At 48.5% G+C, this 23,750-nt stretch overlaps 1 protein-coding gene across 6 annotated transcripts in view; it reads right to left on the bottom strand.

Annotated features, from left to right (window-relative positions):
• Positions 1–6,869: 6,869 nt before the first annotated feature.
• Positions 6,870–23,750, bottom strand: part of Adcyap1r1 (ADCYAP receptor type I) — a 49,806-nt gene continuing 32,925 nt past the window's right edge. For 2 of the 6 annotated variants that reach the window (XM_021164752.3, XM_029478652.2), the window contains exons 13-17: positions 23,244–23,335; positions 16,989–17,072; positions 14,071–14,200; positions 12,687–12,728; positions 6,870–11,310 (exon numbers count right to left, since the gene is read on the bottom strand). In XM_021164752.3, the coding sequence (XP_021020411.1) occupies positions 11,122–11,310; positions 12,687–12,728; positions 14,071–14,200; positions 16,989–17,072; positions 23,244–23,335 (537 nt within the window). In that variant the 3' untranslated portion in view covers positions 6,870–11,121. Of the gene's footprint in view, positions 11,311–12,686; positions 12,729–14,070; positions 14,201–16,988; positions 17,073–20,511; positions 20,596–23,243; positions 23,336–23,750 lie in introns of all 6 variants that reach the window. The other 4 variants (XM_085840602.1, XM_029478654.2, XM_029478653.2 and 1 more) reach the window with 4 other exon arrangements.

Here is a 23,750-nt window from a genome sequence, read left to right on the forward strand (position 1 = left end):
CCAATAGGTCAAATGACAGTACCAGGACCCCTGTTTCTCTTTATGCCTCTCTCCCATCTCCACCATTGTCTGATTCACCTCTGGGTTTCCTACTGAGTGCCTCTCTCCTAACTGTAGATGGCTGTGGCACCTGAATGTCATACTCTAATGAGCTCCTTCCTCTTTCCTAGAAACCTGGGAGGTAGCTTTCTCATGCAGCTCACAGGCCTGCCTTTTAACCAGGAAGTGGGCTTGTTATGAGAGAGCATAATTTGTGCAGTTATGAAAGAGCAATTGTTCCTCAAGTTAGGAACTTCTTGGAAGGAATGGTAGGAAATAGAAGTGATAGCTACAAACAGTCATCTGAGTCACACACTCCTGGATCCCTAGATAGTGTAAGTATGGTGACATCATATACACTGTTGATCGGGTTTTTTTTCCAGTCTTCTCCATCTGTGATGGTAAGCTTCTGTCAACTTGACACAGACTAGAGTCACCTGAGAAGATGGAAACTCAGTTGGGGAGTTGTTTCCATCAAATTGGCCTGGCAGACTATCTGTGGGGTATTTTCTTTAATAAAATTATTGATAAGGGATGGTCCAGACCATTGTGAGCAGTGGCACCCTTAGTCAGGAGATCCTGGGTTGTGCAGGCCATGAGGAGCAAGCCAGTACACAGCAAAAGCAGAGAAACATCTCTCTTTCAGTTCCTGGCTTCAGTTTCCTTCCTTGAATACCTACTTTCACTTTCTTTAAGATGGACTTCAGAGTGTAAGCTAAATAAACACTTTCTCCCTACCTTGTTTCTGGCCAGCAACAGAGAAACAAACAGAGGCACCATGTGACTATGAGTGCAAAGTGTGTTACATTGTTACTGGCGTTGTTTAGTATCTCCTCATACTACCTCTTAGTGCTGAGCGGGGTGACTGAATGCTTCTGGAACGTACGAAGTCATCGAGGGGGTGAAACGTAGAAGTCTCTGGGTCCATGAAGAGGAGCATTATATATGTTAGCAGAGGAAGATTCTTCCTCTGGTGACCAATAGGCTTAGGTCTCAGCCACTGCTCAGTTGCCAGTTGCCAGAATCTCAGAACTGTGTTTGTCCCTGATTGGGTGAGCACACAGCCGTACTGCACCACGGTTTCCTTTCATCTCACCCTCTCACACATGAGTGACCGAGCCAAGGAGAAGTTGTCAGAGATCTGTTCAGCCTAGTTTTATGGGTTATGGATAAAGAAAGGCTATTTCACTTTAAAGTTGTTATGCTCTATTCCCTACCATACACAGGGCTAGATGGCATGGGGTATCATGGCATGAAGATGCCCTCTGGTACTGGAAAAAGACAGGGATCCAGGCTGTATTCTGCAAAACATACCCATCACCTGTTATGTATGTGAGCTTTTAATTGGAAGATTCTGTTTTCATCACTAGAGAGACCAATCAAAAACAAACAAACAAAAACAAACCTCCATTTTAACTTTAGGACTAAACTATATTTCAATTAACTATAACAATGTCATTAAAAAACGTTCAATAAAGAATACACCAAAACGTTATCATTGTTCTTATGATTGTTGCCATACAAAAGGGGAAAACATCATTTTTCCTGTTTTGTGTCAAAGAGGAAGCCCTAAATATTAGGAATATCAGACCCCATAGGACCGCCATCTGCCAGGTTCACAGCAGACAACGTACAGGAATTCTCCAGAAAGCTCAGTGTTGTGGAGCTGTCTGTGGTGCTGGACAGGAAGCTCACACAGGAAGTCCTGCACAGTCAAGTGCCCATGTTATGCACTGTGCCTAGAGGTTAGGCCCAGGTCAGCAACTAAGGTCATGGTTGTCTCCACCAATGTGACCTCTAAGTATTTCCATGGGGCATTTTCTTGATTGATAATTTTGATATATTGGAGGGCCCAGCCCACCGGAACAGTACTATTCCAGTCATGTGGTCCTAAGTTGTAAAAGAATGCAAACTGAATAAGCCATGAGAAGCAAGCCAGGAAACAGTGTTGCTTCGTGGTCTCTGCTTCAATTCCTACCTCCAGGGTTCCTGGCTTGGGTTCTCATCTTTATGAGTAGCCCAAGTGTCAGGTCAGCCAGTGAAACTATAAACTCTTGTTCATTCCTACAGGTAAGTTATGTCCCTCAAGATAATATACTGAAATCTTGACTCTGAGTGTCTATGGATGGAACCAGATTGGCAATAAGTCTCTCAAGAGGAGATGAGTTGAAATCATACTGGATTGTGGTGAACCCTAAATCAAATAGGACTTGTGTCCTTACAATGAATTACAGCAAGGACAGAGACACGGGTGTAGAGAAGTCCATGCTGGTGATGGAAGAAGGTCTCCAAGCCAATAAATGCTGAAAGAAAATCACCTACAAGATATGGGATTCAACAATAGAAGATAAACGTTCTCCTCAGAGCCTTCAAGCAGAGCACGGCCCCAACAGCACTTTAGCTTGATGTCTAGACTCAAGAATTGTGAGAGAATAGATGTCAGATGTCAGATGTCTTACAGCCCCTCCTCAGGCCTGTAGCAATTTATTGTGGTATCTGTAGGAAGGCACTACACATAATGAGTGAGCCTCATCCCAAACACCAGAGCACTCACCTGTGGGAGCCCTTTACCTGGGATGCTCTTCCAATGGGCCTTTTGGGGAGATCCTAATAAAGTTGTAAAGCTCAAAACATTATAATTTTCAAATTCCTACATCTCAGGCTTTCCGGTTATCCACTCTAAAAATACCTACCCTGCCCCAGGAATGTTCTCTCTTTAACTGCTCCATTTTCTTCACGGCACCAACTTCCACCAAAAAAATCCTATTCTGTTCCTTTCCTTATGGCTGACTCAGCAGAACATGACGGGGGAGGGGAGGCACTCAGAGTAGTCCAGGGAGGAATGGAAGCTCAACAAGTAGCTACTAGAATAGACAGATGAAAGCCACAGGCCCGGTCACTGCTGTGCCCGGTCTTCCTCTTAATGGAAACCCAGGAATAAACGCACAAGTAAAGAAAACTGACCTTTATGACGATGATGTCTCAAAGACAAAGTTTGCTTCTGGACAAAGTCCTCTGCTAACAACTGCTTCTCTAACCTAAAATGGGTGTAAGGAATAGTGGCTGGTACCCAGATTCCCACAGGGAATTCCTAACCTTGCATCCTTAACTGAATAGGGACTGAGCTCTCATCAGCACAACCACACCCTGATGTCTACTAGAGGGCAACCTAACAAAGCCAGAAGCTGAGAAGCATTTCGCTTGAGTCTGCTTGAGGTGACAATTATGAATCCATGCCAATTATGATGTTCGTTCTCATCACCAAGAGAACTATCTCTTAAGATCACCCTAATTGAAAAGCTAATTAATTAATGAGCTCATTGATTAAAAAGTTAAAAGTTAAAATGTAATGAGTAAAGAAGATCCTACAGCACAAAGCACACTCATGGATACAGACGTATGATGGATCTCAAAGACTGAAGGAAACCCAGAACGCTGAAGCACGGGTCCATCCCTTGGTGTAAGCAAGGCTGCAGAGGGTAGGAGCAATCAGCCTTGAGGGACTGCAAGGTCATTCTGTGACCCACATTGGACAATTCATGCCCCTTGTTTGTTTCAAATAAAGTGGGGATTTACAGAAAGACAGTCTCTACCCTCCCACAGATGTGGGAAGAGCCAGGAGAGAACCATTAGACTTGCCAGAGACTCGGGGGCTTGAAAGTATGACATAAACTACCATTTTATAGTCAGTGTACACATTTCCTTCCAGCATAATAGAAGGTATGTTAGTTTGCCGGTTGTGATGGTTTGAGTAAGAAAAAAATTACCCCACCCCCTATAGGCTCATACATTTGAATGCTTAGGCACCAGGGAGTGGCACTACTTAGGAAGGATTAGGAGGTGTGGCCTTGTTGGAGGAAATGTGTTACAGGGGGTGGACTTTGAGGTTTCTTAACCCTGAGCTAGGCCCAGTAGCTCTCTCTTCCTGCTGATCTAGATGTAGAACTCTCAGCTACTTCTCCAGCACCATGTCTGCCTGTGTGCTGCCATGCTTCCCACCATGGCGATAATGGACTAAGCCTCTGAAACTGTAAGCCAGCACCAATTAAATGCTTTCTCTTGTAAGAATTGCTGTGCTTATGGAGTATCTTCCCAGTAATAGAATACCGACTAAGACAACCGCCTTGAAGTGAGGTGTGGTCACGTGACTAGACAATGGCCAATGGGAAGTAAGTGGGAAGATACTTGCTTTCTGTCCCTTCACTCTTGAATAAAGTGCCATCCAGAGTTCCAGCTGCCATTTTGACCTTGGGACCTGGACTCACATTCTAAGGAGTAGCCCCTTGGGAGACAGTGAAGTCATGGTACCAGTTCTAGATTCTCTACTTCAGACTCAATGTGAGGAAAATAAAATTCTGCCTCCTTTAGGCCTTTTTATTGGGGGTTTTCAGTTATGGCCTCTAAATTTGACCCTAATTATCTCCAAGGTGGCTCAAGTTGATTCGTATTCTTGGATCTGGATCCTTAGATTATCTCTGGTAGTCTACAGAACTTAGCCTGAAAGGCCATCTAAAGGCCAATCTTCTTGTGGATCTTTGGGCCTCTTAAGAGAGACACTGAGCTCTGTCTCTCTCTGTCTCTCTGTCTCTGTCTCTGTCTCTCTTTCTCTCTCTCCACTTCCCTCACCAATTTCTCTCTCTGAATTTCTCCCTGCATGGGCATATCCCCCTCCCTCCCACATCTCCGTATCTGCTTGGTGATTTCCCTGGCCCTACTCCTTAGGAGAGATGAATCAGCCCAAGAGCTGACCCCAAATAAACCTGATGTTTTTCACTTTCAGAAAAGAGAGAGAAAGAGAAACAGTGACCTCATACCGTCAGTGTCTATTTACTCTCTACCCTTAAGAGGTGAACCCCTGCTCAAGTCGAAGGCTCACAGACTGGTGTATCCAGCCATGTCTCCTTGAGTAGGATGGGTGGAACAGTAGTTCTTGCAGTGCTAGCCACAAGCACTGTTAAAACCAAACTCGGACCCTGTGGTGGTTTCAGTGGGGATGGTTCCCATAGACTCATGTGTATGAATGTTTGGCCATAGAGAATGGCCCTAACAGGAAGTGTGGCCTTGCTGAAGGAAATGTGTGTCGCTGTAGAGGCATGCTTTGAAGTCTTACATGCTAAAGTTGTACCCAGGATGTCACACAGTCTCCTTCTGCTGTGGGTGGATCAAGATGTAGAACTCTCCACTTCTTCTCTGGCACCATGTGTGCTTGCTGCCCTGTCTCTCATCATGACATAATGGACTAAAGCTCTGAAACTGTAGGCCAACCCCAATTAAATGTGTGCTTTTATAAGAGTTGCCATGGTCATAGTGTCTCTTCAGAGCAATAAAAACCAAATGAAGAGAGACATGCTGCTTCAGGTACTGTGCAGGTGTGACCAGCAACGTAGGGTGGTCCCTGGATGCCTAAAAGGGATTTCACTTGTTACCAAAGAATAACCAGGAGTTACCTGGGAAAAACTGGAGTTTGGGACTTCTGCAGGACATAGGAAGAAAGAGGCTGAAATATTCCTCATGCTCAGGACAAAGATTGATGTTTACATTTGCCAGGAAATGTCACCTTATGGAACTCAATATTTCCAACCCGCGCTTGGCTCGTCAGCTTTGCTTCTTGAGTATGACCTCTAAGAATGAAATATGGAGCCTCCATTTTTCCTGGTTCAAATGACCACCGCTCTAGGAAAGTCTTCCAAGAGACCAGCCAGCAGACTGACTCACTGAGAGATTATCTTTCAGACTGAGTCAAGGAACACAGCGTATCAATGTCCCAAAAGAAGAAAAGGGCAGATGCATCCTCAAAAGGCAGAACAAGCTAGCCTTCTAGACATGGGAGAAAGACCCTCTAGGACCTATCCAAGTGGAAAACTGACATCTGTTGTCTTTCAACTTATCTCACTGCTGTCACTTCAGAGTGGTCCAATAGCTGGCGGAGTTAGCTCTGTAATGACTGTAGACTTCCAGTTCATTGTGGCCAGTACTTTCTATTCTCAGGCCCCCTTAATACTTTGGGAATGATTTTAAAATCCCCAGATTTGTAACCATGACCTGCTTTTAGATGAAGCCCTTAGAGCGCCATGCCCACAAGTAGAACCTCCCCTTGCAAAGCTACCAGATGCAGCTTTGACAAGAAATGCACCATCAGAGGCAGGATGCTACATGTGGGATGCTTTGCTGGCAAAATATCTGAAGCAACTTTCCTGGAAAAAAATGTCTCAAGCAGTGGACTTCAGAGGCAGTGGCAACTGCAATGTCAATACCCCAGCGTAACAGACTCATCAGTTGGGATTGTGACAACTGCTGTGACAACAACCTGGTTATCAGTTTCCTGGCATGGCATGTAGCTTTGGGTAACTCATCTTGGTTCTTCCCCCTGACATGAATTCTGTGACTTTTCCTAACATTCTTTTGTTGGCAATTAAAATTTTACTAACATCATGAGCTAGAGATTTATAAACAGTCACTAGGCCCTCAAGGAAAGGAGAGCTACTTGGAATTCATTACCTTGTGTGACAGGGAGAGGGGTGGCTCTCACTCTCAGGAACACTGACGTTGGGGTAAGCCACTTCCATTTTCAGACGCCCAAGTGAACTGAGCTCCACACATCACATGCATGGCCTTTCAAGGCCAAGGCTTCTTTTCTTTCCCCCCTCTATCTTCACCTGTCCCAACTCCATCCTATTCCCCTCTTCCAGAACTCAAAGGCCTTGCAGACTACATTACTGTGGAATCATCAGATGGGAAGGGGGAGGCGAAGTCCCCTCCCCTCCTGCCTCTTTCCCCTGCCCTCCACTTTCAGCAATTTACAGGCACCAAGAAAAACGATAAGACATTTATTGAGTCATCTACAGCAGTTTGACATCCTTAAAATCCCAGACAATGTGTGAGCACAGCGTTAATGGAGGCAGCAGTAGCAGTGAGGTCCGTGGGGTTTATCTTTATTGTGGGAGATTAAACCCAGACCGGTCCAGCTCCCACGAGGGAGCCTGGAACCACATCTGGAGTACCAAGGGCTGAACCACCCCAGCCCTGACAGATGCTAAGCCTCAGAAGACAGACAGCAGACAAAACACACATGGCTGAGTACAGACACAGCACAGGACCTGGAGTTCAGGGAAGGGAAAAAGAATGGGCATTTGGCTCACTTGAGGAGTGTCCCATCCCACTGAAGGATTCCTAGGCAGACAGCACGGAGTTGCTCATAGAAGATTTCTCCTCATCCTTACCTTCAAAGAAAACTGAACAGTGATGACGGTAAAGCTGGGAGTTGATGTCCACCAGAGCCCTGTGGCCTCATCCTTGAGCTCATGCTGGTGGTTTTACAAATGAGTTACCCCTAAAGGGCTCAAAACAGTAGACAGGTTGCAAATGGAGATACCTTTCAGGGTCTTCACTCTAAGAATGAGCACATGGTGGTGGTGTTTTCAGAGCCTGTAAACTCACAGCGAGCATTTCACCTCCACCTCATCCCTAGCTAGAGGGTAGATGATGGTGTAACCACGGCCACCTCATTGCAGAGCAGGGACTGAGGTTAGGGAAGTCTAGAGACCCAGAACAGATGGAGAGGGCCATGTTTGCTAGGGGGTATCCTTAGACCAGGCCAACTCAGTTGCTTCTCCTGCACTGTACTGTGGACTCCTGGGCTTTCTGCAGGTACAACCACTCCTGCAAAAGGTACATTGTATTTCACAGCTGCTTGGAGTGTAACATCTGGCTCACACGCAGGGCTGTGCAATACCAGTACAACTCAATGCAATGCAATTCAAAAACAGACTGGGCCCAACTGGTTTCCCAGCTCCCTAGGCTCAAATGAAATTTTCAGTATCAGGGGACTTGCTGTCTTCTCTTCGTAGGGGGGCAAAGGGTACTCAAGGAATTAAAAAGAGAGTCTCTTGTAGCTTTCCCTCCAAGGAAGAGAGGGTGAAGACCAAACAGCAGAGGCCCTGGTAATGGGCAACAGGTGCAGGGTTATTTCCATCATGACGCCCTAACCAAGCCCCATCCCAGGGCTAGGAGAGGAATCACTGCAGGATGCTGAGCATGTCAGGGAGGACCTCCTTGCTGCACGCAAGAGTCGTCAGAGCTTAAGCATGATGCATACTGGGGCTCAAAGCTGAGCACCTCTAAACCCCTCTGGCTTCCTGGCAGCCTAAGGATTCCTGATGTGGAATCCCATGTTCTGAGGACCAAACCCTCTCCTCACAACTTGCTCCTTACCCTGCAGTTGGACAGCTATGACAGGAAATAATGACAGGGATGTCCTGACCCCCAAAATGGAACAGTCCGTTTGGCCTTTAAGGTTTCATAAAACAAGCCCCAACTTCCCAAGAATGACCTTCCACCGGCTGGGTACCCCTTAAATCTGCTATATTCCTGCCTCCAGGTTTCCAAATCCATGAAGCCCTTTGCACCTACCAGACAGAATTTCCTTATCGTTTTCCCTTTGCTGGGTCCAGGCTATATTACTGCAAGCCTTGCCTGGGGCCCATTCCAAGACAAGATGGTTGGTGTTTAGACAGAACCCCAGAGGAACACTGGGATACACACAGACCAGTAAGTCTTATTGCTTGCACTATGTAAGAAGGTCAAAGGGGAAGGGCTTTACCCAGCCCGTGCTGCCCCTTCGCTGCCTACAGCCTGAGAGCCAGACCCTCATGGAACAGCAGAATCCTTCAGGTACATCTGCTCACAAGACTAAGAAAAAGATTCCTTCAGACAGAAAAGCAAAGCAATGGGAACCTGGAAGTTCTAGGAGGACACAGGTCCAGGGCTCAGGAAGCAGCAGGGCTCAGGTTATCCGGTTTTTGCTGTTTTGCAGTAATGTAACCAGAAAGTCACAGTTTCTCCTTCCACAGTGAAGCAGACCCGCTGGAGGGGGTGATGGCAAGGGCATGGGGTTCGTAGCCCAAGGGGTGCGCCTCAGATTGAGGGGGCCACAGGCAACCTGTCCCTGCCTGGTGTAGAAGGCTGTTTCTGCACATCATGCCTGAGGCCCCATTCAAATGTCCATGGCCTGAGGCATGATATCTGCTCTACCAGCTTTGGATACCATGTGGCATCCAAATGGGAAAATAAACAGGATGTCATCCCCCTCAATACACAGCATGCACACATGCACGCACACACCCCTTAGATGATTTTCACAAGGATACATCTCTGTTTACCTGCCTTAGTTTTTAACTAATGCAGAACTTGGAAAAGCACTAGAAACCACCTCACTTCATAAACAAGGAAGCTGTGGCCCAGCTCAGGGCACATTGTGTTCACAGTCATGAACCCAGCTGGAATCCTGAACCAAGGCTTCTTCTAAGCAGCTCAGGCTCCATAGAAGTGTCCAAAGTGCAAGGGGATCAACTGATTCTTGTTTGGCTAATAACCTGGTTCTCAGAACAGGGGAGGGGATGGAGGGGAGAGACAAGGTACAGGGGGAAAAGAGCCAATGTATATACTCAGTGGTTGGTCCAAGCCACTGAATGTTTCTGGGAAAGAACAAGGAGGCCCTTTCTCTTTCCAGCTTTGCCAAAGACCCAAGAACACTTCACTGGTCAAGAACACAGAGCACATCTCTAAATCCTATCCATTAGAATCTTCTCCAGTCTTTCCAATGGCCCCTCCAGAAGCACTGTCTCGAATCTCCTAGAACTCCTTCTACTTAATACAACAGCAAGCAAGGCAGCACCCCACACTCCCCATGCAGTCCAGAGCACAATCATGAACAAGTCCACGGAGGCAGGGACAAAAACAAGCATCTACACAGAATAAGCTGGGCCCCATGGCCCCATGGCACTACTTTTTTCCCCCTCTACCTTCCCAAATCTGGGTGTAGCCTTATTTTAAAGTCTTAGGTTATGGCTGTGCAACTTGCAGCTGGAGAGCCAAGATGGGCACTAGAGAGTCACCACTCCCTCCACCAGCAGCTTCTGCCTATGCACATGATAGACACGGTATCGCCTCCAAACACCCTAGGAGGCCCCACAAGTGATTCCAATGTCAAGGGCACGTGGAGAAAGTCTTGCAGACAAATCTGAGTTTAGTAATTGAGTCCAGGCTGAAGATGGCATGTAGGATTCCTTGTAATCAGTAGAGGGGGTGGGGGTGGGGGCACTGTGGAGTTCCCTGGACCCAAGACTTGGCTTATGAAAATTGAAGGTTGCTTCAAAGCTCATTGATTTTACTGCAAGGTGGCTGGTCCATTCTAGACATGGCTTTGATTAATGGGGAAACAGAGAGGGGAGAGCGAGGGGTTTTCTGTGGTTGTTGTGGCTGGAGAACAGCTTCTTCAGACCATCCATGGTGGGCAAGAAGTATAGAAATAAAGCCACCACATGATACAGTCTTGAGTCAGGGCACAGTCATGGACGTGGTAAGTTCTTCAGCTATCCCATCTCTTTCCGAATTGAATCTGCATTTCTGGCTCTCAGCTCTTAGAGCAAATGAAAAGCACCAGAACTTTCTCTGACCCTCACCCCACCTCAATGTAAGTCTCTGACTGAAAGAGCCCTAGAGCCCTCTCATCATCCAGGCACACAGGAGCTGAGCACCTGGACAACTTAGATGTAAGCCAAAGGAGCCTCAGGTTGACCTGCTCCAAAGGATGCTCAGGACACTGAGCGGCATCCCTGGCCAACTACAGTACTTGGTACAGGCTGAGAAGGATCCATGTCCAAAGCCAATTTGCTGAAAGGCTGCCGGGGTGTTCACTACCCCAGTCTCTCCAAAGCAGGCATGTTTCAATCTCAGTTCACAAGGCCTTGTACCTGGGATCAGGCCATCACCGAGGCTGGCCTTGACACAGTAGGTCAAGCTGGAACCTGGCAGAGGTGAGCAGGGGCATGGGTTGGGGGGGAGAGATGGGGCAACTTTCCAAATTTGAGGTGTATTTACATATCAAATTGGGCTCAGTGGACCACAGTAGATGGGACCCAAACAGGAGGGGCAATATCAGCCTATACCCTATCTCTCTCTTCCCCTTTGAGGAGGAGCCCAGCTTCCTACCCAGGGCCTGCCCAAGGAGAGGGGAGAGGCACAAACATGCGCAGGCACTGGCCCGCAGCCCCAGCCTGTGCAGAAGAAGAAGGGAGACAGGGCTCAGGTGGCCAAGTTGTCGGCCGGGAGGCTGGACATGCGGAGCTGAGAGCTGCTCTTGCTCAGGATGGACAGCTGGGTGCCCCCGTTCACTCCACTGCTGGCCAGGGATGGGTGCCGGTGCTTGAAGTCCATAGTGAAGTAACGGTTAACCTTCCAGCTCCTCCATTTCCTCTTAATCTCTGCCTGTACCTGCAATGAGAAACATTCATGCGGCTTCCCAGTACCTTCTGTGAACTGGCCTGGAGCTTCACCAGCTGCCATCGAATCACAGCTGCCCACCCACCTCCCATGCCCCAAGCTGTAACCTGCAGCTTTGCCCTGCTCTGTCTTGGCAAAGTTCCTGCTGATTGGGCCTCTCCAACACCGGTCGTTGAGAATTGTCAAGAAGTCTTTCCTAGCAACTTCTCCTCGAAGCATCTGGATCAACTAAAGATCCTCGCCCTTGTTTACCACAATGGGATGTAGATAAGATTTACTCAGCCTGAAATAGCCCAGGTGCCCAAAGCCCGTGAATGGTGGTATCAACATCTCTGAAGAAGACCTAGAAATCCACAGCTTTGGATGCTTCCAAGATGAGAAGACTTCTGAGACTCAGAGTTATAAAAGAGTCCATGTCTCTTGACAAATATCCCCCCTCCCCATGTAGCTCTCCATATAGTAAATGGTGGTCATGCCAAGAAAGCCTCAGCCCCCATATGCCACTCCAGCCAAAACCTTCATGCATTACACAAGCTGCATGACTAGAAGCAACACCAGTGCCCAATTTCCCCACTTCGTGCTTCCACTCCCTTGGCAAACTCCCACCTAGCTGCCCATACTCCCACATCTTGGCTCCCCAAAGATCTTTAAGCAAGGCTCTCTCTGGGCTCTCTTGATCTGATCTGTTATATCCTGATCTTCGCTATAGGTTGGCCTTCCCATCGTGGAGGCTAGCTGTCCTGAGTCTTAGATGCAAATAAGAGGAAGAACCTGCTAAGACCAAGTTTGGACCAGAGCCTCAGGGCAAATGCTCCTCTCCATTGAGCCAGCCCCCATCACTTCCCAGGCACCTCTATCCTAGGCTCTACTTTAGATCATTATCCCAACAGGCTAGAGAGGGGGCCCCCAAAAGATAGCTCTGGAAATGAATCACCTCTGGAAGGTTGCAGGTTTCTCCATAAGCTCTGCTCTAGCAGGGATAGACAGACAAAGTGGCCCACTGTGGCTCAGCAGCATGGCCCATCACAGCCTGATGACCTATATGTAGGTACTCACTCCTACCCACTAAGGCACGCATTTTGGAGAAGACCTGGGGTTGTGTTCTCAGCAGATATGGTGTCTTCACTATATCTGTAGAGTGAAGTGCTCTGTCTGCACTTTTAACCTCAATTGGCAGAAGTGGAATGATTCTGGAAGTGGTGGGAGATGTCAGGAGATGTTGGTAGCATATAACACTGAGAGCTAAGCCACTCACTCCCTATCCTCAGTCCTGGCAACCTGGAAGATCTCACCTGACAAATCTGCTCCCAGTCTCTCCCCAATGAACCCCACCTGTACTGCTGAGAAAGGTGGCCAAACTGTCTTACCTCCCCATTCAGGAAGCAGTAGAGTACAGCCACCACAAAGCCCTGGGGAGAGAAGACAAACAACCATGAGCCAACCAGCTAGAGACCCATCCACACCCCCTGACACACTGTGGGCATTTGGGAGGACTAGCACTAGAAAAGACACCAGAAAGAAGAAAACACCACAGTCTAGACAGGGTATACCTGCCCAAGACACTAGTGAGTCTGAGGATGCCATGTTCCACTAAGACAAGCACTGCTGTGAAGCCAAATGGCTGATAGAGCAGCTCCCACTGATAAACACCTCATCTCGGATCTCACACTCACTTAGACAAACACTTGCCCTCGCCAAAGACTACCTTCATCCCATGTCCTATGGAAGCAACTCGCCCTTTCTAGAGGAAGTCACTGGTGCTCAGGCTCCTGGAAGCAGGACTCCTCCTAAACAGAATAGACACACATCATCTTCATCTATCACTACTCCCTCCTCTGCCCTCCATTGGCAAGCGGCATCTATACACAACACAGTGAAGCAAGGGATGTGTGGCAAGTACTTGACAGCATATGAGCTTAGCTCTTCTACACCAAACAAAGCAACCTTTTCCTGAATGCCTAAAACCAGGTCCATAGCACCTCAGTGCCTCGGGCTGTCATTTAGAAATGCCAGAGGAACAATGGTTGGAATATGCCAGTGAACACAATGATGGGAGCCTTGGAGTGTAATTTCTAGGTCAGAACTTCATCTCTAAGACTCTCATTCTCATCAGAGTAAGAACATGAATCCAGGAAAACAGCTGAGAGTGAAAACCCAAGTCAATTGCAGAGTATTTTCTGACCTGTCAAGCTCAAGTGCTAATTTAAACAAGTGAGAGGACACTCCCCTTTACAGCCCACTGCAACTGCTTCATTCTGCGAGGCACACACTTGCTTATAGCTGCCTATTCTCTGCTGCTTAAGCGCTCCTTGTTCTTCTCCTCTTGCCCCGCACCATGTGCCCATTCATTTAAGCATCAGCCCAGACACATTCATTTCTCTGTGTCCAGCCCTGTATCTGGATCGCCTGTGCCAGAGTGGATAAGACAGAACTCCAGTCCTCCTGTTGCTGGAGTGTGTGGCTGAAGTTGGGATGTGGACACAGCACAGGATCCTAATGCCTGGGCTTTATGGAGAGATTTCCTCTCAAGTCACTCAGGGGTCCCTGATCAGGATCCCCAGGCACAGTGACAGGCAAACTTCATTACATCTTCTTACAGCAGCAGACAGAACTACAGAAGACATCTGCTCTAGGACTCATGCCAGAGACAAACCCTGAGGTTAGAAGTCGGGGTTCACAAGGTTACAGGGGTGGCAGCAGGTCAGAGGTCAGGGCTTAGTTTCCAACAAACTCTGCATATACCGTGCCTACCTGGAAGGAGCCCAGTCCAAGCTCAAACACAAGTCTTTCCCTCTTGCTGACGTTCTCTGGAGAGAAGGCAAATACTGTGTAGTGGATTCCAAAGAGTGGGATGAGCAGCAGGGTGGAGCGGGCCAGCCGTCTGTCAGGAAAAAGCAAACATCTGTTCTGGGGTCTGCAGGGCTTGGGAGCATGGAGGGCAGAGGGCCTGACGTTGGTCTTAGCTACCCTTCAGTGCTCCTGTTTACAGACTACTTGGCATCCTTTACTGGTGCAGAGAGTTTGGAAGCAACCTAGCCCAGGGTCCCTAGGATGCTGTGTGGGGGCCTCCCTGGTCTGCAGGGCACCTAGCTGGTATCCTCCAGGACCACTGAAAATGTTCCATTTTATAGATCTCTCTTGAGTAATGTGTAAAGTCACAGGAAAACTCAGGATGGGATTCCAGAGTCCTGAGCCAAAGCAAACCTATCCTGTCTCAGAAGAAAGCAACATGAAATCAAACATAGCTCTCCTAAGACCCCGGGGAATAGGACTCTTCTGTGTCTGGGTATAGCTAGGGACATTTGGTGTATTGCTGATGACCAGGAGGGAGGGTTCTAAGTAGGCTAAAGAAGAACTTGGGAGAGCTTCAAGGAAGGACTGGAAGACTGAGCAGAAACTCTGCCTGCACAGGAGAGAGATGCTGCCCCAGAAACTGAGTCAATGGGTGGGAAGGATGTCCATCCTGAGGATGGGACAGCAAGAGATCCCACCAGTTCTTCTGTGATCCTCTCCTACTCTTAGCTCTTGGTGTAGAGCCAAGAGCAGGGTAAGACCCTGTATAATAATACAGGGGCAGAAGTCCAAAGGGAGGACATCGGGTACACATGGGCTGGGGGAGTAAATTATTACAGGGCCTTCCCAGAGGAGGGCCCCATTTCTGCCCTTCCCAGGACACTGGCCCCCTGTAGTCTCCCCCCAAAAGCCAAGCTCTCCTCTCTAGATGTTTTCCCTCAGCTGTACCCATCCTCCCGGGACCATTGGCTTCACCATATCTTGTCACGGTTGAGCCCTTAGACATGGACAGCATATATAAGGGTAACCATTTATTTGACTGAGAGCAAGTCTACTGTATGCCCCTCATCTTCCACTCTGAGTGTTTCTGGAAGAAAGCATTCCATTGGATGATGGAATCCAGATTTCTAGAAAAGTCAAATCACTAGCTTCTGTATCAGGTCCTTGATGTCTTACCTTCTATTAGAGGGAAGACAAGAAGGAGGAGGGAGAGGAACAGAGAGCAGGGGTTGGGGAAGAAGGAAAGGAGGAAAATGAGCTTGAGGTGGCCTTTAGGAGAAGGTTCAGCCCAGAAAAGAGGAAGCCTACAATTATGGTTCTCACAGTCCTCTCGTTGCTCAAAGGCAGCACATTCTATAGTCACCGAGGGTCCCTAGACCAGGACAGGGCCAATGGGATCTGAGTGAGTTCCTGTAATGAGCCCATGCGGGTTTCTAGCAGTCTGTCCTCATGGCTGTCCATACCTAGTGGCCCTGGAGAAAGCCCCTCTTTTATCTATTAGGTCTCACAGCAAATATCTTTAGGCACATAGTCATAATGGAAATGCCCATTCTATGGAAGAGCAACAGGACTACCCAGATTCATAAGCTAGAACCCTTAAAACTCAACATCTCCCTGACACCAGGTCCTGCTTGCCTCTCAGTGCCCAGGATGTGACACCAGAAAAGCAGCAGGGTGTGTCTGGAGATAGAATGGAGGTTGGAAGAGCTGAAAGAGGTGCCTAGAAAAGTATGTGCATGGGGGTTCTGTTGGGTCCTGGAGCAGGTGAGGGTCCTGCTTTTCACCCCCTGCTTCCCTTCTACAGTGGACCCACTCCAGGTTCTTGCTCCAGCAGAGATAAACAGAACCTGGGTACCAATTGCCAAGCCTCTCCAGTGTTCATAGTGGCATTAGATTTCTTGGGTTCAGGGACAGTGCCAGACCCTTCCCAGCCACAGGGCAGATGTGGTTCTGAGTAGAGGATTTCCCAGGGTGTGGCCCATGAGCCCTTTCACAGCTCTGATGCTGCTCTGGCATAGGCAGAGATGCCAGCCAGGGATACCTCAGGGGCCATTGGCAGACAGGGAGTGGTGACAGATGAGGAGGATTCGTGAACCCAGTGTGTGGGACCTGTAGACCTCTGAGCTGATACACTGTGAACTGTGACTAACCCAGAGAGACCATGACACAGCCTCTACCTCTGCCCTCCTCTCACAAAGAGGAAGAGGAGTCCTATAGCTCCAAAGAGATCAGAACTATCCATGCTATGTCAGTAGATTTCCAGGAAGGCCACACTTCCTACTCTGTGGGTGTCATGGGTGACCTAAGGTGTGATTCTTAGGATGCTCCTGTCCTTGCTGTCCCGGTCACATGACTTACTCTACCTCGTCAAGCTCCAGTTTCTCATCTATAGAATGGAGACTGTGTAAGGAGCCACCTTATAGGAGCCCTGTGGAGACTGAGCTTAAGCCAAGCTGCACACAACGTGCTCAGCACATGGTGAGTTCATCCCAGCTCTGAGCTTTTACAGTTTTGCAGCTGCCAAGACTAAAGCCCAGAGAAGTGGGGGCCTGAGGAAGGACACACTTCTGTCAGCAGCCACTAACTGCTGATGGTGGAGGGAGATAGGTAGGCATCAGTAGCAGCCAAGTCAAGATGTCCCTGCGAGGCCACAGCTCCAATACCCACATGCCCTTCAGCCCCACCCACAAGACTGCAAGGAACTCACAAGGCACATATCAACATGCAACAGCCAGGAATAGGGTAGGCTGGGAGGCTCGGGCAGCTCTCCACACTCCTCCAGCCCAGCAGAACACAAGCACCAGGCAGTGGCGACAACAGCAACATGCAAATCCCCCACCCCTCCAGGACACCTGGCCACAGCCACACACACTTACAGAGTAATGGTGGATAGTTCTGACATCTTGCAAGAGTGCTGCTGAGCCCGCTGTGGCTTGCAGTAGCATTTCTGCACGCAGCTGCTGGGTGTGACAAGATTAGCACTTCTGTCAGCTGGGGACATTGGGCAATGAAGAAACTGCAGTAGGACTTGGCAAGACTCAATTCACAGGGCACGGGGAGGGCAGAGAAGTGAGGGGATGGAGACAACTAAGGACGTCAACCAGAGTAAGATGGGGAAGCCAAGGAATAAAACAGTCAGCTTTGGACAAGGGGATGTATGTCCATAAGTATACATGTGTGTACATGGTTGTAATACACACACAGACACACAAAAACACACACTGGAGCCACTAATAGGCAAGTAGATAGTAAAAGGTAGATATGTTCAGGAGAGATGAGGCCTGAGATAGGATTCAGACAGGAAGCCAGAGGCTACCTCTGGTATCAGCCCCAGACTTAGAACATCGCTTTGCCAAGGTCACCCAGTAAGATGAATAAATAACTGGACACTCATAATGTAGGTCTCACACATGGCTGGCATGAGGAGATAGACTTCTGGGCTTGATAGCAAGGATCACCACATGTGTTCTGACTATCTCTCCTCGCCTCACCCCAACCTCCTCTCAGTGTAAGCATACACAGGCTTAAGCAAGCCAGGCTTAATGGACTGATCATTAGTCTAAACCTCTACTTACCTATTAAGGTAGCCACTATCCTAAGTGGCTATTCAAATGAAAATTAATGAAAATCCAATAGAAAGAAAACTCTACTTCCTCGATCAGTCTAATCACGGTATTAGGGCTTACTAGTCACATATGGCTAGTGGTGATGCTGGACACAGAAACACAGGCCATTTGCAGAGTGCCATAAGACAATGCTCAGCTAGACTGCTCCATCCAGGTATATGGACAGGGATGAAGAGCAAAAGCCTGAAGACACACATTGCTTTGAGGAGGCAGCACAGGGCCCAGGCTGGCTGTGCATCCTACTGCCTTCAGTTACAGGCATCTAGACATACTCCTCCTGCTTCTGCTGATTCTTTCTGGTCCTGCTCATGCTTGAGCTGGCATAACCCAGGGACACTAGTTTCCCTACCAGAGATCAAGAATTTTGTCAGCTTAGATAACAATCTCGATGCAGAGATAACTGAAGCACCTCATACTGCCTAGTGAATGCATAATCAGGTGTTAGATGCCAATGAGGACAAATATGCAGGCTCGGTTAGGTACTGGACATCCAAAGACCTGCTGTCTGACTCCAGCTGAGAGTGGATCTAAAGACAACTAGCGTCTGGGGACATGTTATTTTGCTAAGGCAAGAGCACATATTGCTAATTTCCAGATAAGCCAAGCAAACTGCAGTCTGCCCAGCAGGCTGTTTCCTTCCAAGCTTGTGGTGCTCATTCAATAGATGGCATCTTTCATTTCATATCACCTATAAGCTGGTGGATGCTGGAGGCCCATTTTGTAGGTGTTATTTAATGCCTTGCTACTCAAGTAGTCCCTAGCCCAGCAGCAGGAACAGTACTTGACCACATGCCTCCCTGGCCTACTGACCCACCAGCTCAGTAGCTACATTTCAACCACAGTCTGGGAATGGACTGAGGAAGCCCTATTGTAAGGTATTCATGGATCTCAGAAGTTTCTTGTGAATGACAAGGGATTGGGGTGTGTGTGTGTGTGTGTGTGTGTGTGTGTGTTAGAGAGAGAGAGAGAGAGAGAGAGAGAGAGAGAGAGAGAGAGCCAGGACCAGTCTGAGTTACTGCACATCTGCATATCTGTTGCTCAACTGGTGCCACCTTGAATTCCAAGCTTTAGCCTTTCTCCCCTAAGACCTCTCCCTTTCCCCCAACACTTCCCATGTTCCTCCCTTTTGGGGAATCCATGACATCTTATAGTAAGAATGGCTCCTCTGATTTTCCTTTAAATTATCTTGAAAATATCGAAAGGACAGTTTAATGAGAAGTTCACTGGGATGGGACGGGAAGGTCACCTAAAGGAGCAACAAAAGCAAGGGTGACATCCAGAGAGATCCCAGGGGAGACTATCTCCAGAGAAAGAGGGGAAGAGGCCCTCTCCCAAGACCCTGCCCCTGGCCTGCAGTGACTTACAAACAGACTCACTGACAAGCAACAAGATGCACAGGGGCAGAAGAGCTGACCTGGAGCGTGGGAAAGGCGAGCATGGAACTCGCAGGACAACTAAGCAAGAAGGGAGCATGGTGTCATCTAAAGATCACCTTGGTCAGCTTGGAGGGCCACCCTGAGTCCAAGGAAGCACAGGAGACTCAAGACAGAGACCTCTGCTGGTCAGTGGGAGTTGCTGGCCTGTGGGAATTTGGCTAGAGGCTGGCACAGAGCCCCATCTGAAGGTGAGGGAGCCTCAGCTTCCAGGCCCAGCTCTGGCATGGTTTTTCTTCATCTGCAAGAAGGTCAAGGGTCTCAGCTCTCATGTCTACTCCCGGTGATTTGGCACACAGTTTCTACAGAGCCTTTTATGTAAAGACCTGGCTGGACTGCAGCCCCAGGAAACATCCTATAGGAGAGTAGACAGACACTGCCCATGCCTATGCAGAGAGCATTCCCCTCTTCTCCACCTTGGACCCTAGGAATTCATGTAATAGTGCTTCCTTGGCAGTGGTAGTTTTCTGATGCTACTTACACTCCCTGGCAGCTCTGCCCGGTCTGCAGGAAGCAGTTCTCAGAAATAGCATCCCTGCTGGGGTATAGTTCAACACCACTTCCTCCTCCAACAGGGCGGCAGAATGAACCTGGGTTCCCAGAGGGGGTCCACACCAGGCTCGATTTTTTGTGACCACTGACTTAGTGGGCAATTTTCTTTTCCAGGGTTGATTATTATTATTATTATTTTATTATTATTAATTTATTATTATTAGGTTGTTTGTTTGTTTTTGGATAACAAGTTCCCTAAATCATCCCTGACAGAACTCTGGGGCAGATGTTCCTTAACAAGGTGGGCATTATGGGGTACAGGGACTAGAAGGCAGAGACTAGACCTGCAGGCAAAGCCTCTTGCAGGGCATCCTTACTGAAAGCCTGCCATGCAACACAGAGCCTGTCCAAGGATGTGATGGAGGAATCCCTAAGAAGGTTACACATAGGTTTCCTGGCCCCACCTCAGACCTAAGAGGCAGATACCCACGCCCATCTCTAAGAGTAGAGCAGGTCATAGCAATGAGAACGAAGCCAAGGTACTCCGTGACTGGCCTGAGCCACTCCTTTCTCACTCTGAGTCTTCCAGAAAACCTCGTTCTCCTCCACCCTCCAGAGTCAGGGAGCTGTGCCTGGCTTCAGGCCAAAACAAGCTAACCCTGCCCAGCCCAGAACCGAATGCTTGCACAGCCCTAATCTGAGGCCCTGCTGACCCTAACGCAGGCCCAGTCTCCCCACCCAACCCTTGGCAAGGCCTCACATCCAACAGGTCCTTCAAGGCTGAGTCAGGAGCACATTGGTTGACAGTGAACAAACCCTTAGCATCTGAATGGCTGGAACCAACCTACAGGAAAGGGGGTGAATGCTGGTCTGAGGGCACAGGCAGGGGGTCCTCTCGGGCTTTCTTGGGGACTCTCAGTCTTAAATTTGTTCTGGAAACAGAGGAAAAAACCAGAGAGCTATTGTGGGCAGACCAGGAGGGGCTTTACAGAAGAATACACACATCTGGGGCCCCAGGCACAGCCCTGGAATCTCCCACCAAGCCCACCCTAGATTCTCCCTCTTCCCCAGTGCAGGAGCCTCCCCTTAGAGCCAGATCCCCTAACGCCCTTGGAGTGGAGTACTTCTATATTGGGGGGGGGGCGGGGCAAATAGAGTCTATGAGGGAAGAACAACACAAGCCAGCTCTGGTGCCCATTGCCTGCACTGTAACCACAGCCTAGCTCCTTCCTGCAGGATTCACCAAGCTTCATGAGACACTATGTCCTCTGCTGTAAAAGAGGCTTCTACTTGGCAATGGCTTGTCCAGCTTGCCATGGCTCTGTACTGTCTGTGAGCATCAACTGTGTGCAAGTGTTTTTACATGCTCTGCAGCTCTCGGAGGCTTTGTCGCCAGGATCGATATGGTCTCCTTGACCCTGGTGACACCAGACATACGGCTGAATCCAACAGGTGCAAGCTGATCCCTGGTCTAGCCTTAGCCTTTCCCTAGCTTACAGACATCATCCACCTGAGTTTTTAATCTTTGGGGCTGGAGATTATCATAGGTTTGGTTTTCTCTACCAAATAGACCTGGCTAAGCCTGTACAGTTTTTACACTAAAGAAGTAAACCAACTAGCTGCTTCTTTAGAGTTCTGGAAAACATCAAATATATAAACCATGTGCTAATCACAAGTGGTTCTTATCCATGCATTAGGAAGGGCCCCTGCCCTTCCCCATCAGACCAGGAGTAAGTGTTGCTGTCTGGGACAGGGCATTTGAGATGGCAAATATGTGATCAGACTTCCCAGAGCATCTTTATTTACTAAGGCTGAGCTCCCATGCATATCTCTACATAGGCAAAGCAGGGAGAAGCTGGAGGAATCTTTTCATTGAGCCCAAAGAAGATGGCTCAGAAGCCTTAGAAGACCCAAATCCTACCAGGAAGGGGAGGAGACAAAGGAAGGTTGGCAGTGCTCAGGAGAGAATGAGGCTAACTTAGCTTCTCACCAGTCCCAATCGCAAGAGGTGACAGTCAGTAGGGGAGCCAGTTCACAGGCAAGCAGGAGAAACTGAGGCCAGACATAAAGGCGTGACTTCAGCTTCCTACACTGGACAGGGAAGCAGGAGAGGGGAACAAGGGGCCTGTTTTGTGACTCTGGGACAAGGTTATCTCTCTAGTGCAGGCCAAGAACAACAGAATCGTTGCCCTACCAAGACGTCATGGCTTATATCCCATGTTAACTTCCTGTTACATCATAGATACAGACAAGTGAGGATTGGTTAAGATAATAAATAGATAACTGGCAAAACATGAAAAATGAACAAATAAAGAGTTGGCAAATAAATAAACAGATAAATAAATAACAAAAACATGAAACAGGAATGGGGATGGGGATGGGCAGCGAAATAACCACAACGTTGTCCTTTTTCAATGTTGTGCCATTATTGCAGAGACAAAGAACATATGCTATACAATAAAAGCATTGTGCTGACCACCAGCATAGGAGAAGAGGTGGTACCCTGCAGTCTAGAAGGACCAAAGGCAGTTTCATTCCCCATCAAAGGAGCCTGGAGGAGGACCTGGCACTCAGTCTCTTTGCAGAGCTCTTTCTCTCCCTAAGAGAATGGCTAGTAGAACTCTCTGCTTCACTCTCTCTATGATCCTCCTCATTTTTCTCAGGGAAGCCATGAAAGTTGTAAGCCTGAGGGTGGATCTCTAAGGAAGACCCCAGTGATGCTGTGAGAGTCTCACACCTCTCAGATCCTTGGCTGCTATGCCCTTCAAATCCACCTTACAGAGCCCATGACCTTTCTCTTTGGCATCAGTGTGGAGACGTGTCTCCATACCCCATAACCCATTCCTGAGCCCCGAAGGTGAGGCAGCAGGAGCTCTGTCTGATTTCAGAACAGGACAGGTCTGGGATTGAGGTAGTCATGTGTTTTTAGGGTAGCCACTGAAAAGCTGGTTCTTGGAACACAAATGTCTATAAGCGCAGCGGAAGCCTTGCACTCAGTAGCAATCACAGAGCTGGTATTCCTCTGATAGGGACAGAAGGTGTTGAGGCAGAAAACCACACAGATACAGAGGTGGACAGGGCTGTCCTGAGGCAAGGTACGAGAAAGAAAATCCCCATGCAGTGTATGACCAAGGAGAAGATCCCCCTGCTGACTGCCAGGCACTTAGAAGCTTCTGCCCGTGGATGTGGGGTGTGTCCTATCACAGCCACACCTCCATCTGCTCATCTTCCCAGAATCAGCATCCACAAAGGAAAGCCAGCTTCCAAACAACCAAGGCCTTAGCTACCCCAGGGAATGTGGGGCTCTCCAATAATTTTCCTGCCATCGTAGAGGTTCTGTCTCCCTTTCTCTCTCTTTCCCTTTCCATGCAATGTCCATGGAGCTGAGGCGCTCTGCATTGGCTCAGGCCTGGCAGGGCAGTTGTAGTTCACAGGCACTTTAATCAGGAAGAAATCTTGCAATTGCCCATGCTAGGTCAACCTGCCAGCAAAGTTCAAGCTTTGTCCTGCCTATGACCTGCGTGCAGGCCATGTGGTCGGAAACGGCTGTGGCAGTCCCATATCCGCATGGCATACTTACAAGTAGATGCTCGACTCGTTGCCTCCCATGTCTGGGGACTGCAGCTTCTGCACAAGGATGATGATGATGCCGATGAAAAGCACAAAGTTAACCTAGGGAGTGAAAGAAAGGCAGACTAAAATCTCTGCCCAGCCTGGGACTCCCTAACAGGACCCTCTCTAGCCACGCAACTTCCCTTGCAGACTTCTCTGCCTCTCACTGAGTCATTCATATGAAGGAAAACATCCAAAATAACAATAATAATAATAATAATAATAATAATAATAATAATAATAATTCTACACAAAAACCTGGAAATAGAGAGCACGGAGAGTAAGCCAGGGGGCAAGCACTGTCTGAAGCAGAAAGAGAAAGGTGATGGAGAAGAGGTGTCACACAGGTGACCCCAAGCCCAGCCCGGTGGTGCTGATGCAGGTCTGTAATCCCAGCACTCTCAAGGCCAAAGCAGGAGGATAGGGCATTCCAGGGAAGCCTTGGATATATAGCAAGACCCTGCCTCAGGGATAA

Source organism: Mus caroli, unplaced genomic scaffold (assembly GCF_978045245.1).
Source record: "Mus caroli unplaced genomic scaffold, Mus_caroli_1 scaffold_7, whole genome shotgun sequence".
Taxonomy (NCBI): domain Eukaryota; kingdom Metazoa; phylum Chordata; class Mammalia; order Rodentia; family Muridae; genus Mus; species Mus caroli.